The sequence below is a fragment of the Cucurbita moschata genome, unplaced genomic scaffold (genome assembly GCF_002738365.1).
Source record: "Cucurbita moschata cultivar Rifu unplaced genomic scaffold, Cmos_1.0 Cmo_Scf00008, whole genome shotgun sequence".
Classification (NCBI taxonomy): Eukaryota; Viridiplantae; Streptophyta; class Magnoliopsida; order Cucurbitales; family Cucurbitaceae; genus Cucurbita; species Cucurbita moschata.
In genome coordinates this window covers 2,985,618-3,008,891 of record NW_019268524.1, presented here as the reverse complement: position 1 = coordinate 3,008,891, position 23,274 = coordinate 2,985,618, and the positions used below count along the sequence as shown (strand labels likewise).

General features: G+C 36.5%; 3 protein-coding genes, 1 long non-coding RNA gene and 1 pseudogene across 4 annotated transcripts; 3 read left to right on the top strand and 2 right to left on the bottom strand.

Moving 5' to 3' along the window:
* Window positions 1–1,442: 1,442 nt before the first annotated feature.
* LOC111446242 (50S ribosomal protein 6, chloroplastic-like) lies at window positions 1,443–1,769 on the top strand. Its single transcript, XM_023084969.1, has one exon. The coding sequence runs from the start codon at window positions 1,443–1,445 to the stop codon at window positions 1,767–1,769; it is 327 nt and encodes a 108-aa protein (XP_022940737.1).
* Window positions 1,770–2,398: 629 nt separating this feature from the next.
* Window positions 2,399–5,976, top strand: LOC111446240 (annotated as a pseudogene).
* A 177-nt stretch (window positions 5,977–6,153) lies between these two features.
* LOC111446640 (amino acid permease 6-like) lies at window positions 6,154–9,485 on the bottom strand. Its single transcript, XM_023085530.1, has 7 exons — window positions 9,288–9,485; window positions 8,969–9,202; window positions 8,789–8,882; window positions 8,317–8,531; window positions 8,099–8,229; window positions 6,888–7,115; window positions 6,154–6,771 (listed from the first exon to the last, which is right to left on the bottom strand). Exons 1-7 carry the CDS (start codon window positions 9,397–9,399, stop codon window positions 6,346–6,348), a joined length of 1,440 nt encoding a protein of 479 aa, XP_022941298.1. The 5' UTR covers window positions 9,400–9,485; the 3' UTR covers window positions 6,154–6,345.
* On the top strand, window positions 6,582–8,611 carry LOC111446641. Its single transcript, XR_002711123.1, has 5 exons — window positions 6,582–6,674; window positions 6,860–7,129; window positions 7,229–7,305; window positions 7,385–7,641; window positions 8,307–8,611. It is a non-coding gene; the product is annotated as an uncharacterized LOC111446641 (long non-coding RNA).
* An 8,105-nt stretch (window positions 9,486–17,590) lies between the features above and the next one.
* Window positions 17,591–20,911, bottom strand: LOC111446099 (receptor protein-tyrosine kinase CEPR1). Its single transcript, XM_023084761.1, has 2 exons — window positions 18,218–20,911; window positions 17,591–18,145 (listed from the first exon to the last, which is right to left on the bottom strand). The coding sequence occupies exons 1-2, from the start codon at window positions 20,679–20,681 to the stop codon at window positions 17,757–17,759; spliced, it is 2,853 nt and encodes a 950-aa protein (XP_022940529.1). The 5' UTR covers window positions 20,682–20,911; the 3' UTR covers window positions 17,591–17,756.
* Between the last annotated feature and the right edge of the window lie 2,363 nt (window positions 20,912–23,274).

Sequence of the window (23,274 nt, the reverse complement as noted above, 5' to 3'; positions counted from 1 at the left end):
TATATATATATATATATATATATATATATATATATATATATATATATATATATATATATATATATATATATATATATTTCATTGATATTTTGGTAGGGATGGGAAGTGGAGTTTTGTTAGTTATTATTTCATTGATTTAAAATTAAAGAATTAATATTTAAGGGAAAAAAAAAGGTATGATTTGAAAAAAGAAAATATAAATGGATAAAATGATGGAAATTTGTGGTGCGTTTGGTTTGAAGTTGGTGGCGTTTTGGGCAGCGACAACCGTCGTTTAGTGTGCCTTTTCATGTTGTTTTTTTGTTTTTTTTTTAAATAATAATTTTAGGTAAATTATTGATGTAAAAATATAAATTAATTGCACAGTTACCACGATAAAATTATTTAGATTAATTAATTAAATAATAACTATATAATTTGGGGGAGATTTCGCATTATAAAATTAAATAATTAATTTACATCATAAAGTCCCACAGCTTCCAAGCTTTTGACCATTTACATTATATTTTCAATAAAAAAAATAAAAAATAAAAAAAGGTCAACTCTCAGTTAGGTTGACCAGACATTGGGTTTAAAAGGATTATATTTTATTTTTAAAATTTAATTTGATGTGGGATATAATAAACATAACATATAGTACGCAATAAATAATTAGAGTGGGAGTGTCACATCATCTCTTACTTTTTATTTAATGTTGGATTTTATCTCATTTTTTGACCTTATTTTAATTAATTCAACCATTATTTTCCTCCGACATTCTCACTTTTTTATTTTTTATTTTAAAAAAATAAAATTAAGTTGGTTATTCTCTATAATTAAAAAAAAAATTAATAATTTTTTAGTCAACGACGTTATCTTTCCGCCAATTATACCTTATATTCAGGATTCATGCCGTGCATATTGCCGTCTTTTGAGATCTTAAAATAAATAAATAAATAATAATAATCGATTTATTTTATTTTATTTCGTAATTATTATTTATTTTTTAATAACTCTTAATTTTTTTAATTATTTGAAAGAAAAATTTTAAAAATATATATTGAAATTGAATTTAGATTATTTATTTGAAATAAATAAATAGCATTTTATTTTTATTAATAATAAATAAACTTGAATAAATGACTGTGTTAAAAAAATTTATAATTAGAATAATTGGATTAAGTCTAAAAAGTATTTGAATCGGACCCAATTCGAACTCAGTGACTTTGTTTTTAAAATTTATTATATTATTAAATTTTATTAAATGATAGAAAAATTATGGCATTTTTTAAATGAAACCAAATTTATAATTTAATAGTAAAGCCCATGGGCCGAAATATGAGGAATGGCCCAATAAAATGGGACGATTTTCATAATATTTTATAACGTGAAGAGAACGAAGATAACGAATCCAATCCCAATTGATAGGTCTCCATTGTCTTTCCCACGCTCTGTTAGGAGCCATGTCGATTTCGACCTTTTTCGGCTGTAGGATTTCGGTTCCGCCATTGGTGAAACCGTCTGCAAGAAATGCTGCTGCTCCATGTTCCGGTGGGAGTTTGGTGATTGAATGCTCGTCGAGGCCGAACAAGAAGGCGACTGCACATCACATGAAAACGAGGCCACGGAAGTCTCAGCCATGGGACATTAAGCGCAAGCCGACTGTGTATCCTCCTCTGCCGAATCTTCCACCGGACTGGACTTTTGTTTCACCAGTCTCTGGCGATGGTAATGTGGAGGTAGCCTCTTCGATTGCTTCATCGGAACAAGCACCGTCTACTAGCGAGTAATACTAGTAACTCTCTCTGTTCTTTTCCTGTATTATCTGTATCATTGATGTTTTAATTAGACTTTTGTTTCGGAATTGTGCGGCTCGGAAATCTCTGTTTAGTCAATCCGCTATCTGGAATTGTTTCTATTAATGAAATGCATCTCGATTAATTTGTCGAATCAAGAATTGGCTGTTGCACGTAATCTGTCTGTTTGTTGCACGGAGTAGAACCCTAGACCTTTCAGTACAAAACAACCTAATGTTTGAGATTCTCCGTCTCTCTAATTCTACTGATCATCAATCCACAAGAACTCGAGCAGTAATTGTATGATTTTATCCAATTACATCAATTAGGTTGGTTATTTCTGTGCGAGTTCGTTTTGATGATTCAGTTCGACTAATGCTTTTGATTCTGAGGTTGAATGAAGACAACCATAAAATTTGATGTGAAATATTTGAAAAAGAATAACAAATGCAAAAATAATTTATTGATATCGGAGAAAACGCATTTAGCTAGATTTGATTATCTTTTTTTCTTTGTGGAATTCAACTCATTTGTTGTGAGATCAAGAACATTTGATCAACAGATTTTTTACAAATTAATTTTCTCTTTCAACTTTTTCTCAATTTTAACAGCCTCAAACAACAAAATACTTTCTTTTATACCAAATAAAATCGAGTATAATTAAATTAAGACTTCAGAATTCTAGACAACTCACCACTCAAAACACAGACTTTAGAACTCGTACCACAAACATCAACATATTAAATCTACTAATTAACTCCACCTAACTTATTAATCTTCACTTCTTAACCCCCACCCGATTACATCTAATCGGGTCGGGTCGGGTCGAAAAAACCCGCCAACTGAATAAGACAAAACATTTCAGAGCTCAAATGGCGTCATCTGGCCAAGTCGGGACCGTATAGTAAACCCGACCCGACTCAGATTTCCAGAAACCGGAGAATTATGCAAAACGCCAAAGACCCCTCGCTTTCTCTTTTGGAATTTCAAGTGCCAAGGGATTTCGGTCATTTCTCCAACTTCTTTTGCACTGCTCGGAGCTCAATAACTGGACGGCATTTCCCACCGGAATTTCCATTGAAGGCCGTTTTCTTCGACCTGGAATCACTGAATACCCCCTGATACTGTAAGTTTTTTTAGTAGTGGATATTATACTCTTCTTCAAGCTTTTCATTATCTTGCCTAAGCCGGGTTGGTCTCCACAGTTTAAGCTTTAATGGTCTCCATACTTGCTTCATTTAGCCATTCAAAATTTAATACTCGATCATTTGCCAAACTCTTGCGTTTGTAATTTTTTATGATGCAAGGAAATGGATATTGTCAGTATGTGTGGGATTGCATTCCCCTAGCTTCATGGCGCTGGGTTATTTTTTGTTTCTTTTGTGTTTTTCATTTAGGCGAATTTGTTTTGTAGATGCAATTTGGGTCAGTGTACTTGCTGGTTTTCTAGTACAGGATGCTTCTAAGGTTCAGTTATCTTTGTTGTTGGCTTATTAATTTGGAACCCTTGTTCTGTGTTATCAGCAGGAATGTCTGCTCCATTGACTCCCTCAAAGAGATCACGTGATCGGAGCTTTGTCAAGCCGAATGGGAAAGGAAAGTGGCACAAGCCATTAGGTGGTTCTCGTTCACAAAACCAATCCTTCAAACTCTCTCCTGGTTATGCTGTCTTTCGTGTCCTCTTTCATGTTTCAAGAATTGGCAGTCTAATAGGTGGAGATGGGGATGTTTTATCTCAAATTCGTGAAGAAACAGGTGTAGAAATCAGAGTAGAGGAAACTGTACATGGAAGTAATGAGAAAATAGTAGTAATTGCAGGCCCTAATCAAGAAACTGAAGTGAACCCTGAGCAGAATAATAAGGAAGACAAGAAAAATTCTGAAGTCGAGGAGAACGGTGACAATATTGCTGAGTGTAAAAAGAAAGAAGATAAAGATTCTCCTCCTTTGGAAGATGGTAAACAGAAGGAAGTTCCACATTTGCAATTGCGGAAGGCCCTCTTTCTTGTATCTGAGAAGTTCTTAGACGAAGAACCGGTGGCAGAAAACAGATGCTGAAGGTGATAAGCTGTCTACATTTGTCTTAAGATTGCTTGTTCTTTCTAGTCAAGCTGGGTGCTTATTGGGAAAGGCTGGCAGTGTAGTCAAACAAATGTCATCTGATAGTGGAGCGCAAATTAGAATTCTTCCCAGGCATAAACTTCCTACCTGTGCAGCATCCAGTGATGAGTTAGTCCCTTACTCTGTGCCGCGTGATGTTGGCAATTTTCGTTCCAGTGTTCCTTCTCTTGCTCCTAAACAGTATGAAACCAGCATTCCTGGTCGAATCCAACCTTCTCATGAAATTTTAAGTTTTCGTTTATTATGCCCATCTGAGAGAGTTGGAAATGTAATTGGAAAAGGAGGAGCAATAGTTAAGACTCTTCAGCAAGAGACAAGCTGTGACATCAAAGTTGTTGAAGTGTGCTGCGGAAGATGAAGAAGTAGTTCAGGTTTGTTCACCAGTTACATATATCATACATGATAATAACAGGATCTTACAAATTTGGTTAAGATTATATCACTACCGATTAATGCCAAGTAGTTGATGTTTATTTTGGTTAGGGTATTTTGGTCGTCCTTCATCATCTGGTACTTCTTGCATCCAACTTTAAACCATTACTTGCATGTCACTTTACTGACAGATAAATGGAGAGCCCGAAGCAGTTCAAGATGCTATGTTGCAGATCACTACTCTGCTGAGACATCATTTTTTCCGCCATGCATTTCCATCTGTTAATAGTCATCCAAATCCTGCATTCATAGATCGACTTCCTTCATATTTTGGAAGGAGAGAATTATCACCTCCAGGAGTTCATTCAAATTAGGCCCCTCATTTCATAAGCTTGATGCTCTTAGTGGCATTCCTTCACTTAGTGATTTGCGGGATGATCAGCCTCCTTTTCTTCATAGGCCTGGTGCTTCTCTATTGTCTGATAGAAAACCATGGAGCTCCCAGGTGTTTAACACTTTTTTCCCCCCACAATTAGTTTTTGGTGTCTGTAACTGTGATGATTTTTCAGCCAAATAAAGAAGACTGGTGTTGGTCTAAAGTTGATAATCTTTTCTCTCCTTTGAACTGTATTTCAGGGACGAGTTGAAGGTGGTGTTGGCTTGCCAGACTTCGCAGGAGCCCATCGTAGAAGAATGGCTGGATTTGGAGGGTTTGCTATCTGCCACTTCAATTACTTTTGCTCCCTTATGGAGATCAGTGTTTGATTTTCATTTTATTTATGCAGAGGAAATAATCCAGCTATTATTACGAGCACCACTGTTGAAGTAGTTCTTCCTAGAAACCTTGTTCCTGTTATTTGTGGAGAGAATGGTGAATGTTTGAGACAGATTCGTCAGGTATGAATATTCATTTTTGTGTTTTTGATCCAAAGGACAAAAAGAAAAAGTTTTTTTTTTTTAAAAAGATATTACATATTTATTTAGAAAATTGTTTTGCGAAATGCCCATACATCATGTCATCATATAGATGCCATAAGCTAGTTTGCATAATAAGTAATTGTCTCACTTGAAGTGTTGTGCTCGATCTCAATGTTTGTTTTCTTTTTAGTACTTTTAGATCTTTGAAGTGAGCCTATTCGTTCACGGGGGCATGTCATGCATGCTTTAGTTCCCTTTTTCTGAAAGTCTTTATGTATGGGATAATGTCTTAAAGTGATTCTGATAGAGAGATCACGGTGAAACATTTGCAGTCATTTAAAAATGAAGTTCCAATTAGTAATCTAGTTTTATAATATGAAGGAAGCTTTTCATTAGACCTCCGATTAGTAATGTACTGAAAGGTAGTAATAGTCACAGCTATCTCACAGGACCCATCTTTCTTGTAGGTTTCTGATGCAAAAATTACGATTTCCGAACCAAAGCAAGGAGCAGTTGAAACTCTAGTTATCATTTCTGGAACGCCTGAGCAGACTCATGCTGCCCAGAGTCTTATTCAAGCTTTTGTTATCAGTGAGACCGAGTCTAGTTGATTTGTTTTCTTTGGTAATCATATGGTTTCCCCAATTTGGCTATTTAAATATTGTTTAACAGGAGGGTAGTGTACTGGTTTCCAGTGGTCTTAGTAGGAATTTATTTCTGATGGTAGGTATAGACGATGACCACTTTCTTATCTCTGAGCCGATTGTTTCGGAGAAAGGATGTTGCACAGACGAGTGTTAACTGCTGATACGCCTTAGGGCAGTTAGTTTTGCCATAATCTGGAAAATTTGACATACACTTGGGAGCTCTTGTGACATTTCCCCCCTCAATATGTAAACACAGCCTAACGATGATCATGTTTTTGTGAAACTTGTAAGCATATATTGTACTTAGGGGCAGAATAGCAGTTGCAGAAAGATATTTATTTTTATTGATAAATTGCATTGTTCCTTTTCCTTTTCCCCTACTAAAACATATCGCCTTAATGTAGAGGCTGTCCAATAAGGTTGTTGAAAATTTAGGAGTAGATGTAAATTCAAGTTCACTTTGAGACAATGCTGTTTGGTGACGTTTATAAGATTACTGGACTTTGCTACTAATCAAATCTCAACTTGGAAGGGCTTGTATTTCTTCACTTCATGTGCCAGGGATTGAATTGATCCAGCAGCAGCCATTAGTGAAATGACCAAGCAGGCCCAGCTCAATATCTTCAGCCAGATCCAGGTGAAAGAGAATCTGGGCAATTTAGTCCTTGCTATGTACATCTCGACCGGAAAGTAGACTGTCAATGGCCAAAATGAAGTAGCCCCAAGCAAAGCAAGGAAAGCATTGAAGAATGGGAATATCATAGCTATCACAGTCGTCACTATCACATATGCTGTCCTCCAAATCAATCTGAAGTAGCTGAGCGGATACTCTCCATTAAAAGGTAACTTGATGATGTGCTCTGTTGTTATGAATTTGCTTTCTGGCCACCTTGTGCTGCACCATTTTTCCACGAACCCATACACGGGTTGGCAGAATACCTGCAGGTTATAGTATTCATGTACAAAACTTAGAACATAAACTGATGGAGTACTAAAAGGTTAAGTTTCACAAATGTCGTTCATGTAGGAGTTGGGAACTGATCAATTGATTTCACCTGGTAAGCACCAACTAGGTGAACAGCAATGCAGATATTGGCGAAGTCAATGAGCCAAAAGGGCTCGTAGAATCCGAAGCCAGTAAGGAAATTTCCTGGTGCATTGTTTCCGAATGCTGCATAACCAACACAACCACAGAGTATGTAGAAAAGACTGGTGGTTGAGATGCCGACAAAAGTTGCCCTCTTCATTGCTTTGTTTTCTGGTGGGCTTGATCTCAATGTGTCCTGTAAATTCATGGGTAAGTCATTGAGCTGTGAGTTCATTGCTAGTTTTGGATTTGTTGCTACATTATCTTGAGCAGAATAATACGTATGATTGTGAGCTTTCAACATGATAGGAACAGGGACATGCTGGGCCAAACCTTGGCCCCGGGGGAATGATGCAAGCGACAAGAGTTGGAACATCATCAAAATGGTAACACATCTGTTTTCAGCAGTAAAGATGGAAAAACTGGAGATTTTAAATGTAATTTATTGTATGATTGGGTTTAAAGGGGTCCACAGGAAGAAGTTTGTTGGACCGTCGTCTCAAATCCATACGAAACTCTGTGATGGTGATGTAATGAATCTGCACCCAAACCCAGAAAGAAAGGAAGATGCCATTTTTCTGGGTGCTGAAGATTGGGACCGCCTTTACAGTACAGTGGATGTGGTCCACGCAATTTCTATGGTCCATAGAATCTAAATCCGAGCCGAAATTTCAACCACAATCATTCTTATCCAAACGAAAAACAGAGTTCAACGATAATTGGTACGTACTCTTTTCTTCTTTGTATCTATTAGATCTCTAAATTTTCAAAGTTTATGGTTAAATAGGCAATAGTTTACTTTAAATGTGAATGTGAGTATTCTATAAAGTAAATAACAAAGAAGAAAGCAAACAAGATGTCAAGTCAGTGTCGTTCTGAAACTGGACCCCGTACCGTAACAGAACAACTCTTTGACATTGCCTCTCATATAATGGCTCCCCTTACTGTTGAAGATTTTTGTAGTGTTATTGTTTAGCCACACTTTTATGTCTCTTACATGTTCTTCATTCATTTTTCAACCTTCCTCCCCACGCTTCTTTCCTTTCATTTTCATACCCACCTCTTATTTTCTTCCCACTCACAACTAGAATCTGCCTTTTTTTTATTGAAATTCCTTCACTTACATTGTTGTTGAAGTTTCAGCTCTAGTGGTAGATAGGAAAGAAAGAAAGAAATTACCTGTATTTCAACGAGGACGGTAGAATAGGCATAAGCAAAGGCAATATCCCCAATAGCTCGGAAGGCCCTGAATACTTTCTCCTGTCCTGAGACATCAATCCCTGTCAAGCTTGTTTGTCCATTCTCACCACCTTCAACACACAAAAATGTGACTCATAATTTTGTACCATAAAAACTATGTTTCAATCTTATATCTTTATGTGTTTAGGTATGTATACTTGCGACTTTTGCGATGGACAGGCCGACTCCGATGCTAGCGTAAGCAAACGACATGACGGCGGCGAGAATAGAGAGCCATGAGAGCTTGTGGAAGTTGGGAATTTGGCTGAGCAACACTTGCATGGCCGAAAATAGTAGCATGTATGGAACACCAGAGACGGTGCAGTCTGCCTGATGCCCATTCTTGTGGTAGCAGTTTGACTTCTTCACCGCTCTGATTTCATTTCATTAGTCACAAAATCATTGTTAACTTAGCATTTTAAACCATCTTAATTTACATCTCGGGTTGGTCTACGAACTGTTAGGTTGTGAATTTAAGTTACCCGTGTTTAAGACTATTTTAAACGCTTTTTAAAACTTTAAGAACCTATTAGACACGTACAGAAGACAAGGGGAGTTTAATACTTAGCAACAAAACCGAACAAAGCTTTTAATACCTAATAAAGAAACAGGAGGCTAAAGTATACTTACACCATGCTAATAGAGGCAGTAATGGTGTAGCCAATGCTAATTCCAACCAAATTACCATACTGAGCTAACCCACAAAGCTTAAACTTTGTTCCTCCTGCAACATTCCAAGATAACCCAACTCAACAAAATGGTGAAGAGATTAAAACAGAAGATTTCAGTTTAGTTTAGTTTTAGTGTTACCCAAATGAGCTTTGACAACATCCATATAAGTGTAGTTCCTTTTCCCAGTTACTGGGTCTGGAGCTCTATAACAATCAGCCAACATGGTGGAAGTGAAATATGTGATAAACGAAAACGCCACCAAAACCGCCGGTCCGACCACCCAACCCAACTGCGCGATTGTCCATGCCAAAGATAGAACTCCCGACCCAATCACCGCCGTGATAATATGAGCACTTGCAGTAACCCATGTTCCTTCAATCCACAATCCACACGTATATGTATATCAGCTTGTATAGTTCAGTAGATAAGACACAAATAGTAATACAACTTTCACTACCTGTTCGCTTCTCTCGACCATCGTCATCGAAGTCCTTGCCAAACCCGCCCAAGGCAGCTTCTAGATTTTGGTCGAGGTGCATAGAGTTCTTAGGGAATTGATGTGCAGCCATTTTTGGTTGCTTGGAGAGGATGGATATGAGAAGTGAAGGGGAGAGCTATGATATAAATATAGGAAGCAAAAAGTGGGATTTTAGAGAAGAAAAAAGATGCAACGAATAAGGAAAGGTTGATTGTGTTTTTTTGTTTTGGCTCAAAAAAGAAGAATATAGAATTCAAGTCATGCAAGGAAATCTCTCACAAGTTAAATTAGTAGTAATGATCTTGAAAGAATAAATCTTTATTCATCCCTTCTATTACTTTAAACCAATTTTTACTTAATTCCCGTTTTACCCTTTTCAGAGTTCGTCTCGATGTTTATGTAAAAGTTTGTCCAAATTTAAAGGAGCTTTTGGAGAGTTACCGATCTAAAGTTCATGATATTCGGACTAAAATTTATTCGAACTTTAACCTATTAAGATTCTGGGTCAAAAGGAAAATAGGAGAATTTTGGGGGTTGAAATGTAAAACGTCCTACACCATCAATAGTGGGTGTATAGCTTTTTGTTTGCTAAAAAGCCCTCCAAAATTCATGATTAAAATTGGAAATTCTTCTCTTACGTTCAACCTTTCACTTAAACGCCCGATACCGTGACCAAAATTTTAAAGTCGTATTTCGAATTTACACATCCTTAGCGCTTAAAGAATAAATAACAAAATTACTTATAGATACATGTATTTGGAGATTCTTTAGTTCGTATTTAATTAGGTGCACGATTTTGATCTATACATGATTAATATTTAATTTGATGCATGGTTTTGGTCATAAACAGTGTTCGAAAATGTCCCAAATTACCTATATATACATCATACGCCGACATTGGTGGAAAATATAGCAAATCAATTTAACATCCTTTTCTAAAAAATAATTTTAATTAATTAATTAATTTTTTTTTTTTTGGAAAATTGATTTATATTCTAATGGGAGTACGTGTCAAAATGTAAATTTAATTAAGTGGAAGGTACCTTATCTAAATAAAGAATCACGACATGAATGGAGAATAATAGATAAAGATATATCTCGTACCTTCTTAAAATTAAATAAAATAAACTAAAATAATAATAAATAAATAAATAAATAAAGAGATGGGTGTGAAATTAAATTAGAATAATTCATTAAAAAAATGATTTTTCTAAAAAATAATTACTAATATTTTTTTAAAAATATTGCTACTTATCATGAACTAATAAATAAATAAATAAATGATAATTTATTAATACTAATATTTTTATTAGATAAATTAAATAATTTTTGGTAAAAGGAAATAAAATGGAAAAATAGGAATTAATAAATAAATAAATATTAGAAAAAAAAAATTAAAAACATGTGTGGTGCGTACGCACATTGGCCTGTCGTTGGCTCCATCTTTTTGTGCACTATTTTCCAAATAATTATACTCACTTATCGTATTATTATTATTTTTATTATCCAATTTTCCCTTTTCAATAAACAATTATTTATTTTATTATAAAATATAAATACATAAAAAAAAAGTAGAGAATAAGGCAAAGCATGTTATTCAAATCTTAAGTGATAGCTCCATACGTGTAACGCCTTCGGAATAAAAAATGTCATGAGGCCTCTCAGACGAGTAAATATTATCCTCTTTTGACTTTTCCTTTCGAGTTTCCCTTCAAAGTTTTTAAAATGGGTATGTTATGTTGGGAGTGAGTCCTACGTTGGGGGAATGATCATGAGTTTATAAGTATGTTATGAAACCTTGAGAGCTTATGCTCAAAAGTGCACAATATCATATTATTGTGGAGATTCGTGATTCTTAACAGAGATTTCCCTTCTCCTTATGTCTCCTTTCTTTTATTCTTCGTGTTCTTCATGTTCTTTATCTAGATCGAGTGTGTGAGTTGCGTGATCCTAACATTTCCAACACACAATCTTCGCTTTCCGGACTTTGTCCCTTATCTTGACGAGCTTCCAGTTCTCCCCTAGGTTTTTACGGGTGGGTGGTGTATTATGCGAGTGAATGTGACTTAAAGGTCGATAATAATAATTTTTGTATTTATATAGTTGGAATTAAGGCATGAATGGAACATTTTTAGGTTGGATTGCATTAAAGTGGAATATTGGTTCATGTTTTTCCTAAGAAAAACAACCTCGATGTGACTTATCATTATATCGCAATTTATGTTTTTTTTTTTTAATAATTATATCCTTAAACTTTATATTTGAGATTTTTTTTTAAAAAAAAATTATAGGCAAAATTGAATTTAAATTCCTCAATTTAAAAAAAATATTAAAAGTAACAAAGAAATTCGTTGCTGTAATTTAACTAAATAGTGTTACATCAAATATATGTTATATTATGTTTGACATTGACTTTATTAAATAGGTCGTTAAGTCTTCTCGACCTAAAAAGTGATGCTAACGTGACATATGGTAAATAAAAGGTGTACGTAACTCTCGAGGACCACAAATTTTCCCTAATTTCCCAAATAATGTTAATTAAATAATAAATTTAACCCGACCATAAAATCATAAAAATGTATTATTATTATTATTATTATAATATCGAAATCCCAAAACTAAATTTGAAATTCCAAATTCCATAGTAAAATGCAATTAATGCGACATGCAATTATACAAAAGGACACAATGATGTTCGAAACACGTATGGCCCAAACTATTAAAACAAGGGCCCATAATCTAACACATCATGGCCCATTTTTCCTTTTTTTTTTTTTTATTCTTTTTATTTCTGAAAATAGAAATTCTCCCCTATTTATTTCTCTCTAATTTCATTTTTTTTAACGCGAAATATTTCAATTTAGTTCCTATATTTTAATATATTTTTCAATTATACTCCGTGAATATAAAAATTGACTAATAATGAATCTACGAGACATAGGTCACCTAGGTACGTTAATCATTAGCTAACTTTAGCATGATAAAAGCCAAAAAGTGCTAAAATATAAGCTAAAGTACCTTATAACCGTGCGAGAGCGAGAGGGCAACGTGATTGAAATAGAAGAAGGTCACACTTCTTAGATAACGGGTTTTCTCACAATTCAAAAGCTGGTTTCGAGTCCAACGACGCCTAAGTTTAAGTTCAAAAAGAAGATTTTCATCTTACTCGCACCGTCAACGTTCGAGGGAACGAACATTATTAGGCATTCAAAAACTAGTGGTATAGTTGAAGGGGGGGAAAAAAAACATAATAATAAAAGAGCAAAAAGATGCTGTGGAAGAGACATACGTGAAATTGCACTGATCTGCTCACTGTCCCCTTTGCTGCTTTGTAGTTACAGTTTGAATGAAACCAACAACCAACAACTTCACAAACACCGCGATGCTGTCTTCTTTGTGTTTTCCTTTTCGGGCCTATCTCTCAAAAAATTTTAAAATATGTTTACTAGGGAGAGATTTCCACACCCTTATAAAGAATGTTTCGTTCTCCTCCTCAACTGATGTGGGATCTCACAATTCACCCCCTTTGAGGCCCAGTGTCCTCACCGGCACTTGTTCCTTTCTCCAATCGATATAGGGCTCCCAATCTATAACTCCTTTCAAGGCCTAGCGTCCTTGCTCGCACACCGCCTCGTGTCCACCCCCTTTGGAGCTCAGCCTTCCATCACCTAGTGTCTGACTCTGATACTATTTGTAACAGCTCAAGCCCACCACTAGCAGATATAGTCCTCTTCATACTTTCTCTTTCAGACTTCCCCACAAGGTTTTTAAAACACGTATGCCCATTATAAGGAATGTTTTGTTCTCCTCTCTAACCAACGTGGGATCTCACAAACCTCTCTTCCTCTTCTAAACAATCACACAAACATATAAACATACTCGTACCTACACATTCATGAGAAATGACGAATACCATCTTCTAATCCTACTGGTTGTCAAGAAACATGTACAACATTGGAACAAAAAAAAGACAAAACATTTCTCTTTCCCTGTTCTTGTTCTTCTCTCTTGACTCGGTGCTCTGAATTCTACCCTTATTTGAGCCCAAGTCTTCTCATGTTACTGAGTTCTTGGTGACAGGTAAGGGAACCTTCATAGTTTCTTACCTCCCAATTCACCACAGATCACTTACTGAAAGCACTCAATATGACAGAAATGGGACCCTAAACCTCTGCATAGTTCTTACCCTTCCCTACCTCCAACCAACAAGTAATCAAGTCTGCACACAGGATGACAGGAATCTATTCCCATCTTATTTACCAACATTTTCCCCCCACACTGTTTTAACTAAACTTTGTGGTGAATGTGTGTGCTTCTGTTACCATATTCCTCTATCGATGTTCTTTTTTCGTATGAATGTATTAAATGAGTATATAGTAGCACCAAAGGAGACGGCTGACCTGATCTTAGAGTTCAACGTCGTGAGACACAGCCTGTAACAGCTCAAGTCCACCGCTAGTAGATATTGTCCTCTTTGGGCTTTCCCTCAAGGTTTTTAAAACGCGTCTGCTAGGGAGAGGTTTCCACACTCTTATAAAGAATGCTTTGTTCCTCTCTCCAACCAACGTGGGATCTCACAATCTACTCTCCTTCGGGACCCAGCGTCCTGGCTACTACTCGTTCCCCTCTCCAATCGGTGTGGTATGGGATCTCACACAACCTGACTTAAATGAACTCAATTGCTCAAACGACCGTTACAAATACGATTCATCACAAAACAAACGACCAAGCAAGCAAGCATATACCCCACCCTTTCCAGACCCATGAATTTGAAAGGCAGTCATATGAATTGATTGCCATTTGTCATATCTTACAGCTTTCTCAGAGACTGGATTCCAAAACAGCAGCAAAAGAAAATTCATGATTGAACACATTTGTTCTAGCAAAAACTAAAAAAGGTAACATTATCCAGAAGGCCTACAAATATCAAGTTAATGGGTTTTAAAAAATGTGATATTAAACAACTTGACAGAAGTACTCTTGTGAATTGTCATAAAGGATAAGCTCCAGAACTGTTCAGGAAGACTTTGCATTGTTCATACGCCAGAATGGAGTAGTTTTTATTGAAGAATTTTGTGAGATCCCTAGAACGAAACACCCTTTATAAGGGTGTGGAAACCTCTCCCTAGCATACGCGTTTTAAAAAGCTTGAGGGAAAACCCGAAAAGGGAAGCCTAAAGAAGACAATATCTGCTGGTGGTGGGCCTGAGCCATTTCCTCGACACAAGAAAATCTCATAAAAGAATGCTCTACAATCAAGAGCTCCCACTCAGCTAAGGGAATAAGAACCATATGATAAGCATCAGAATCTAAGCAATGGAGTAACCATTGTTATGACAATGTGCATGAACAGCTACATAACATGGCAACTCGATCTGAAGATCAAACTTCATTTTCTAATTGGGGGAATCAAGTTGGAGTAAAGAAGCATTTCGTGCAAAGAAGCAGATCGAAACGAAGACAATGATCCATTGCAGCTTGAAATTGGACCATGAAAAGAAAATTCAGCTAGCTCTAGTGGATGAAAATCAAGAATGAGCATAAATTTCAAAATCTGTCAGGCTAGAACATATAAACTCATAAATCTCCAGAAATCATACATAAACAGTAACCTCTACTCTTTTAAATATCAATCAATGCCCAGAAGTATCATCATTACACATTGCATATTGGATGAACAAGATTCTACAGATCATCAAACCACATTGTTCTTTGTTCTCATCTATTTCATTCATCTGTTAAACTAAAAACAAAATCATTGCAAATGAACGATAATCTCCCCAAAAACAAATTGTAAACAGTAGAATCAACTCCAATGGCCAGGGAGCCAACCACCAAGATTTTGTCCTCTTCCAAATCATAGAATCAATCAAAAGCCCCTTATTAGCAACAAATAGTATTGAATATCGACACAGTCAAACAACAAATATAGAAGTTACCAAAAGAAAATCAGACAAACACAAAAGGGAAGTAAAGGAAAAGAGTTAAAAGAAGTGTAAACCAAGAGAATGAAATGAACATATGCTTCTATTAATTGCAACCCAGTAATGAAAGTAAGGAAATCATACATAATCCTCATCATTATCTCGATACATACATACATTTGGAATGTCATCAAAAAGCTTCTCACCCAGCGAGCAGAAACGGGCATTTGGAAAAAAAACCCCATTAGAGATGAAGAAAGGTACGGTGTTCATCGTCGGTTAAAATTCAAGGGAAACCCCAGAAAATAACAAGAACTGAAAAGGGGTATGAATATTATATATATATATATATATACGGTGTATTGTTTGCCTGGCTCCATCCTGTCTGCCTTTTTGAACGCAATAGAGAAGCTACATTGTAGTGCAACTATCCGTAAATGGCCGAAAATGACCTTCGATTTGGGAAGGCGCAATGAGAAGAAAGGCGTTGGGGAGCAAGGGCAGGTTGGGGATTGTGTAAAGGGGGGGAGAGAAAGCTGTGGAGCACAGCCATGGCGGAAACACAGGGGAAGGAAGAAGATGAGTAGAAGAAGAGATTGGGTGGTTTATGGGAGGCGGTTTGAGGGCCTTCCGATTTGGGGATGGCCGGTGAAACGCCATTTTCAACTCTTTTCTCTTTCTTTGTTCTTGTTCTGCAATATTAATACTCGCCGTTTTGTCTCTGCCCCGTTCTTTCTCCCTAATCGCTATCAATTTTAAAAATATTATTATTATTATTATTATTTAAAAAAAGTATTAAAATATCATTCTTGAAATGTGTTATATTTTAATAAATTAAAAAAATGTGTTTTTTTTTAATTTTTTTAAAAGATAATAATTAAAAAAAAGTTATATTTTCACACCGTACATATCACATTAATAATTCAAATATTTAATATTTACAAATCACTGCAATATGAAGTAGGAACAGAATAGGAATTAGTTTGACAATGAGCAGCAAATTCAGATTCAGCAAGAATCTCATTCTTTTACAGGGGTCAAGATGTAGTCGAGCGCGAGCGGTTGACTCAAGTGCCCTTTGAACTACGTGAAATGGTCGCCTATTACATGGCTCACTAACTCAGGTTGGGGTGGGGTGCCTATTATACGGTCCAGTGCACCCCTACTTAAAGGATGCTGCTTAATTACAAAGGAACATCGTGAGAGTTTCCTTTCGTTAAACATTCTTAATTTTCGTAATAATTTTAAAAAAAAATAGTGTATAGTTGGATTGGATTATAGCCTTATTTTTAAGTTGACGTGACAAAAAAAATATCAACCTCTGAATTAACTCGAATGTTTAATTTTCACTAATTCAACCCAAAGCATTGGTTCGATAGTTCGAGCGGGTCGAATTCTCAAATCATACAGACATCGTGTGAAATTTTAAAATTAATTTTTTTATTTAAAAAAAAAATAGAGTTTAAAGTGGAGCACCCATGACACAACCCACCCATCATCACAGCTTGCATTTTGACTTCTGGTGGTATGTGGTATTTCGGTACAATTTGCAGATATTAATGCAAATAAATAAATCAAATAATATTTTAAATATAATATTATAATTTTAATTAATTATTTTGTATTAAATTATAATTTCTTGAGTTTCCGTATTTTAGCGATAATATAAACAATTGTAATTAATCTCAACCGTCAAAACAATAATCAATCATCGAGATCACTCCACTCAAATATAATTTTTTATTTTTTATTTTCCCTCATTAATAATGTTTTCACTAAAATGTTTTTAAATTAATAATCTCCATATTTATTTATTTATTTATTTATATTTACCTGTTTCAATTGTTTGAGTATTAAAATTTAAACCTTGTTAATAAAATATTGTATTATATTTTTTTTACAAAATATTGTGACACTTATTATGATGCTTACATTTTTAATATATGCTTTTTTAAATATATATATATATATATATATATATGCTTTTCGGTTTGAAGTGGGTGTGGGGTTTCAATGGAATTCGGAATCATGCCTTCAATTATATTGGTTTAGAATAAGGAACCGTCTTGATGTAATATGCAATATCATTCTTTACAAAAATCAGTCAGCGAACGGTGCGAGACACTAGTTGAAATAGGGCTAGACCTTCTCCATAGTAGATGCGTTTTAAAATTTTGAAGTTGACAGTGATACGTAACGAACCAAAGCAAATAATATTTACTAGCGGTGGACTTGGGTTATTACAAATACTTTTTTGTATGGGTAATTCCCGCTTTCATTTACTAGCTAGTTACGTAGTTCTATCGACATTTTTATAAGCAACGAACTTTACTGTTCTTTTGTCGAAATCAGGCGACGAACACTAATAATCATATCAAATAAGCTCGAGAAAAGTGATGCCAAGAAATATAAAAGAGAATATTTACAAGAGAGATATATGTATGTATATGAAGATGCTACACCCGTTGACCTGAAGATTAGGGTTGTTCTTGATTGGATAGATACAACTTTTGATGGTTCAAAGTCATAGCTCAAATGGGTTGTTCTTGATTTTGGCGGTGGCGTGTTTCGAGCATTTGTTATTTTGAGAATCGAATTTGCAAGGGTCGGCTTCAATCAACAACTGAGCCACTTCCTTCATGGTAGGTCGAAGGGCAGGATTCTTATACGTGCAACGAATTGCAATCCTCAAAACTTGAATCATTTCATCTTTAAACGACGCAGAAACTCTCTTGTCTAAAACTTCCATAGCTCCTTCTTTCGTGTCTACTTTATTCGACACCCAGTATATAATATTCTTATTCTCTCCAAACTCCGCCTCCACCGGCTTCTTCCCAGTTATCAGCTCCATTAACACAATCCCAAAGCTATATACATCGCACTTCGTTGTCGTTTTTGACGAATACGCGTACTCTGTTTCATATAAATGATATGATTTTAGGATAGAGACTAAAACATTCAATGAGTCGAGAGTTAAGAACATACCTGGGGCAAGATAGCCATAGGTTCCGGCGATGACGGTGGTAGTGGAATCCTTTCCGGCTCGAGCTTGCAAAACCTTAGCGATGCCGAAATCTGCAACTTTTGGGTGATAATTGACGTCGAGTAAGATATTAGTGGTCTTAATGTCCCTGTGGATAATAGAAGGCAACAAGTCATGGTGAAGATAAGCCAAGCCCTGCGCTATGCCAAGCGCAATTTGGTGCCGCGTTGGCCACTCCAAATGAACCCAACCCTTATGGAGGGCGTCCCATAGGTTGCCATTTGGCATGTACTCATAAACCAAAAGGCTGCAATCCAAGCTGGAGAAATAGCAATATAATTTAACTATATTTTTATGCCGTATACTCCCCAAGGTCTCCACCTCTGTTTTTAATTCCTTATCCAAATACAATTGATCTTGATCCGACGTCGTATCCTTCCCCTTCCGACTCCACAGCCGTTTAACGGCGACGATTTCGCCGCTGTTTAATTCGATTTTGTACACCGTGCCGGAGCCGCCATGGCCGACGATGTTCTTATCGACCATTGATTCGATTACCTCTCGTGGGTCGAAGCTAATTCGGTGGAAGCTTTTGACGTCGTATGAGAAAAACGATGACGACAGTGTTTCGTCCTGTTCCATTACTGATTTTTCTCTGCTGAATCGCCGTCGTAGATACAGAGCAGCGCCGATGAAGATTATAAACGCCGATATTCCGATTGCCCAGATGGAATTCAGCCGCTTTTTGTTGTAGTTTTGTGGACAAATTGGGAATTTGTGATCGGAGGAATCTAAATAAACCGAAACGCAGAGTCCTGGGTTGCCGGAGAAGCTTTCGGCGAGCCCGCCTTTGATCAGAGACAGAGGAATCGGACCGGTGAGTTGATTGTTTGAGAAATTGATTGAATTCGGCAGCAACTCGCAGAGGCTTTCCGGGATGTTTCCGGTCAAATGATTGTCGGATAAATCAAGAACATTCAGAGATTTCAGCTGAGAAAGTGAAGTGGGTATTGAAGAATTCAGCTGATTTCCTTGTAAAAGCAACAAATTAAGCCGCCGGAGATTCCCAATTTCGGAAGAAATCGGGCCCGACAAGAGATTGTAGCTGAGATCAATCTTAACCAAATTGGTCGCTTCAGAAATTTCCGGCGGCAACACGCCGGAAATTTTATTACTCTGCATGAACAACTCGGAGAGATTTCTAGCTTTCACAAAAGAATTCGGAATCTCGCCGGTTAAATTATTGTTACCGAAATCAATAATCGAAACATGAGGAAGACCCAGAAGCCCCTCCGGCACCGAACCGGTTAATAAATTGGAACTGACACGAAACCGTAAAAGTGACTGGCATTTACCGTACGACGGCGGGATTTCACCGGAGAATTTGTTTTGCAACACGAGAAAATACATTAATTTACCTTCTCCACAGACATCTGTCGGTAACCGACCGGAGAAATCATTTTCCGACAAGTCGAGAACGACCATCGGCGAGAATTGACCCAAATTACTTGGAACTTGTCCTGTCATGTAGTTGTCGTAAAGGGATAACATAGTGAGTGTCGTTGAATTCGAAATTGAAATTGGAATCTCCCCTGTTAAGCTGTTGTTGTAAAGCTGAAGAACTTCCAGCTTAGGAAGACGACAAATCGACTCTGGAAGCTTCCCAGTCAACTTGTTGACCGACATGTCCAAGTCCACGAGTTCTGTCAAATTCCCAAGCTCCTCTGGAATTTCGCCGATTAAAAAGTTGTAATAAAGCTCCAAGTCTCTCAAATTCTTCAGATTTCCGATTTCTCTCGGGATTTTTCCGGCGAGGAAATTGCCGCTTAATTCGAGGTCAACGAGCGATGTCATGTTCCCAATCGTCGCCGGAATCCGACCTTCCAGCATACATGTCGTCAACACCATTGATTTCAGCTTCGTCAAGCCGGAGATACTCTCCGGCAACTGCCACGTGTTGAAATTACTATCTTCATTGAAATTCAGCCTCTCGAGATTTGTCAAATTGAAAACCGACAACGGAAAGTCGCCGGTGAAATTGTTGTACGACAAGTCGAGAATCCTTAAATTTTTCAACGGCGAGAAATCCGGTAGCGTCCCTGTTAGATACAGAAAAGTCATGTCCAGTTCTTCTAAAACAGAGCAATTCATTATCCCATGTGGAAAAGTCCCACGAAACCCACTCCGGCCAAGACGGAGCACTCTCAATTCCGGCAAATAAGAACAAACATCCGCCGGAAACCTCCCGGAAACCACCCGACCTGAAAGATCAATCCCCACCACAAACCCCATTTCATTACAGCTCACGCCGGTGAAGTTACAGAACGATTTCCCATCCCAATCAGACGGCAGAGAATTCCCAACCACCGTCTGTTTCATCAGAGAGAAAAACCCCGACTGATCATTCCCGACCGCCGGAGAAATCAAAAAGACAAGAAAGAAGAAGAACAACAACCGACCGACCATATCTCTGTCTCTCTGTCTCCAATTAAACGGGATTTGAAGTGGGTTTTCCGGTGAGGTTGCAGAGACAGAGTCGAAGAACAGAGGAACAGAAATGGGTATGGATGCAAGAAGCAATCATAAGAAGGAATATGTGTTAAATGTTTTGGGGGTTTGGGTTTGGTTTTGCATAAAGAAGCTTTAAATTTTATACGCCATTCCACTAACTAATGTTTCAACGAATAATCTTAATCGCTTCAAATACTTCATGTTCTTGTTCTTGTTTGTTCTATACAGGTTTTGATTCCATGTGGGAAGAAGCTTGAGGCCTTGTGTGTAGCCTATCTAATCACCCTCCATTTGCTTTCTTCTAAGTGCAGCGTTGGAGATCCACCAAAGTCACACACAAAGCCAAAGAAATTGCTTTAAAGATCATCAAATCCCTCTTTACCACCCTCTTTACTTTCACTCATTTCCATTTCATCAAAGTTTATACTTTACAGCTGATTATAAAAGCAAATCCCGACCGAAAAAGTATTAATTGAGTTATTGGGTCACCCGTGTAATGAAGGGGTAATATAAACGAACCGAGCCCACATTCAAATGAGAGTATTCGAATAAGATAACCCATAAAAACTTTACATAAGATGTACTTTCTTTTTCGATAGCTCAATCATGAGAATGTCAAAGTTAACCATGTCAATGACCCTAAACCCTAATAATCTATCAGAGTCAGATACCAGTCAGTGTGCCAACAAGGACGTTGAGCACCTAAGAAGATGGATTGTGAGATCTCACATTGATTGGAGAAGGGAACAAAGCATTAATTATAAGGGTATGGAAACATCTCCTAACGTTTTAAAACCATGAGGCTGACGGCTATACGTAATGGGCTAAAGTGGACAATATCTACTAGCTGTGTACAACCCTAATGAGCAGTAGATTGTGTGTCGGTACTATCTATCTATCCCTACATTGTGGTCAGCTTATTTGTAAACAATGTTAACCTCATTGTAGTTTTGACTCAAGTTTAGATATGTGTACGTCAATGATTTGACCACGTGGCAAGCCTTCGTTTGGAAACAATTTTTTTTAATCTCGGTGGAAATTAAATTTGGGTATAGTAATTGAAATGGGTTATATACCAATTTTATAATCATTAAATTAAATTATTTATAATAAAACCTATAATGTGTAAAACAAAAAAACTATTCATGTCTTGAAGGAGGAAGCAAAAGCCTGAACTAGAAGCTCTCCACATAAAATAATAATAATAATAATAATAATAATAATAATAATAATAATAATAAATGGTCCCACCATCACTCTACTAAAAAAAATTAGTGCTCAATTAATTCTTAATTTTAATGATTATATCAATTAAAAGGTAAAGATAAGGAATAATAAGATATTAATTAGTTTTTAAAAAATCTTTTAATTCTCCATTTATTTTTTTTAACTGCTCAATTAAAAATTTAAGGACCATATTATCTATAACTTCAAACTTTTAAAAATAAAATTATTAGACAAGTCGTGAAAGTTTAGTGACCTCTGTATCCTTACCTCGCAGTCATTTAGGGGCCTTAGTTGGTGATCCGGGTTGTTTCCCTCTCGACGATGAAGCTTATCCCCATCGTCTCACTGGCCGACCTTGACCCATGTTATTTTGAGATCATATATAGTATTCAAAGTTTGCCTCAATTTGGTACCGCTCTCGCGGCTCACATCAAAACAGTGCTTTACCCCTAAATGTCTAGTCAACTGCTGCGCCTCAACGCATTTCGAGGAGAACCAGTTAGCTCTAGGTTCGAGTGGCATGACATTTCACCCTTAACCACAACTCAGCTGAAACTTGTAATTTAACATTAATAATTAGGGTTTTATTCACAAAATTGATCCGAAAATTACTATTGAAATAATCTAAGAGGTTTGAGGCTAGATGTTCGACTTCTTACTCTACATGTTATTGTTGAGCTGAAAATTAGTGGTTATAACTATAACAGCCTTAGGTCACCGCTAGCAAATATTGTTCATTTTAACACGTTTCGTATCACCGTTAGCCTCAAGATTTTAAAACGCGTCTACTAAAGAGAGATTTCCACACTCTTACAAGGAATATTTCGTTTCCCTGTTCAACTGATGTTAGATTTCACAATCCTCCCTATTTGTGGGCTCAGTGTCCTCACTTATACACAGACTCTGATACCAATTGTAACAATCCGAGACCACCGCTAGTAGATATCGTCCGCTTTAGCCCAATACGTAACAAGTAAAAACGGACAATATCTGCTAGCAGTGGACTAAAGTCGTTACAATAGTCTACTTTTAAAGGGGAAGAACGGGAGCGAGGACGAGCGCCCACGTGGACATAAAATGGGGGGTACAAAAGGAAGGGGAAAGTTGAGAATCTGTGTTGGGGAGGAGTTGTCCATAAAATGCAAAGCAAAAGATGCCCACTCCTAAAAAGCCAATTGGGAATCTGATTTGGTAGCTTCAATTCTCTCTTAATTTTCTTTATTTATTTATTTTTTTTTATTTTCTTTAAATCATTTTCAAAATTCCTACTTGTCGATTTCTCATTGGACGGTCTTTAAATATTTAAGTGGAAATTACTATT

What these genes read in the sequence shown, in the direction of transcription:
- LOC111446099 (XM_023084761.1), bottom strand. Translation starts at nt 20,681, where the DNA reads ATGGTCGGTCGGTTGTTGTTCTTCTTCTTTCTTGTCTTTTTGATTTCT. An exon ending in CTATGGCTATCTTGCCCCAG is followed by an intron (nt 18,146 to 18,217) that starts GTATGTTCTTAA and finishes TATATGAAACAG; the next exon opens with AGTACGCGTATTCGTCAAAA.
- LOC111446242 (XM_023084969.1), top strand. Translation starts at nt 1,443, where the DNA reads ATGTCGATTTCGACCTTTTTCGGCTGTAGGATTTCGGTTCCGCCATTG.
- LOC111446640 (XM_023085530.1), bottom strand. Translation starts at nt 9,399, where the DNA reads ATGGCTGCACATCAATTCCCTAAGAACTCTATGCACCTCGACCAAAAT. An exon ending in TGTTGTCAAAGCTCATTTGG is followed by an intron (nt 8,883 to 8,968) that starts GTAACACTAAAA and finishes GGAATGTTGCAG; the next exon opens with GAGGAACAAAGTTTAAGCTT. An exon ending in GTCCATCGCAAAAGTCGCAA is followed by an intron (nt 8,230 to 8,316) that starts GTATACATACCT and finishes TGTGTGTTGAAG; the next exon opens with GTGGTGAGAATGGACAAACA.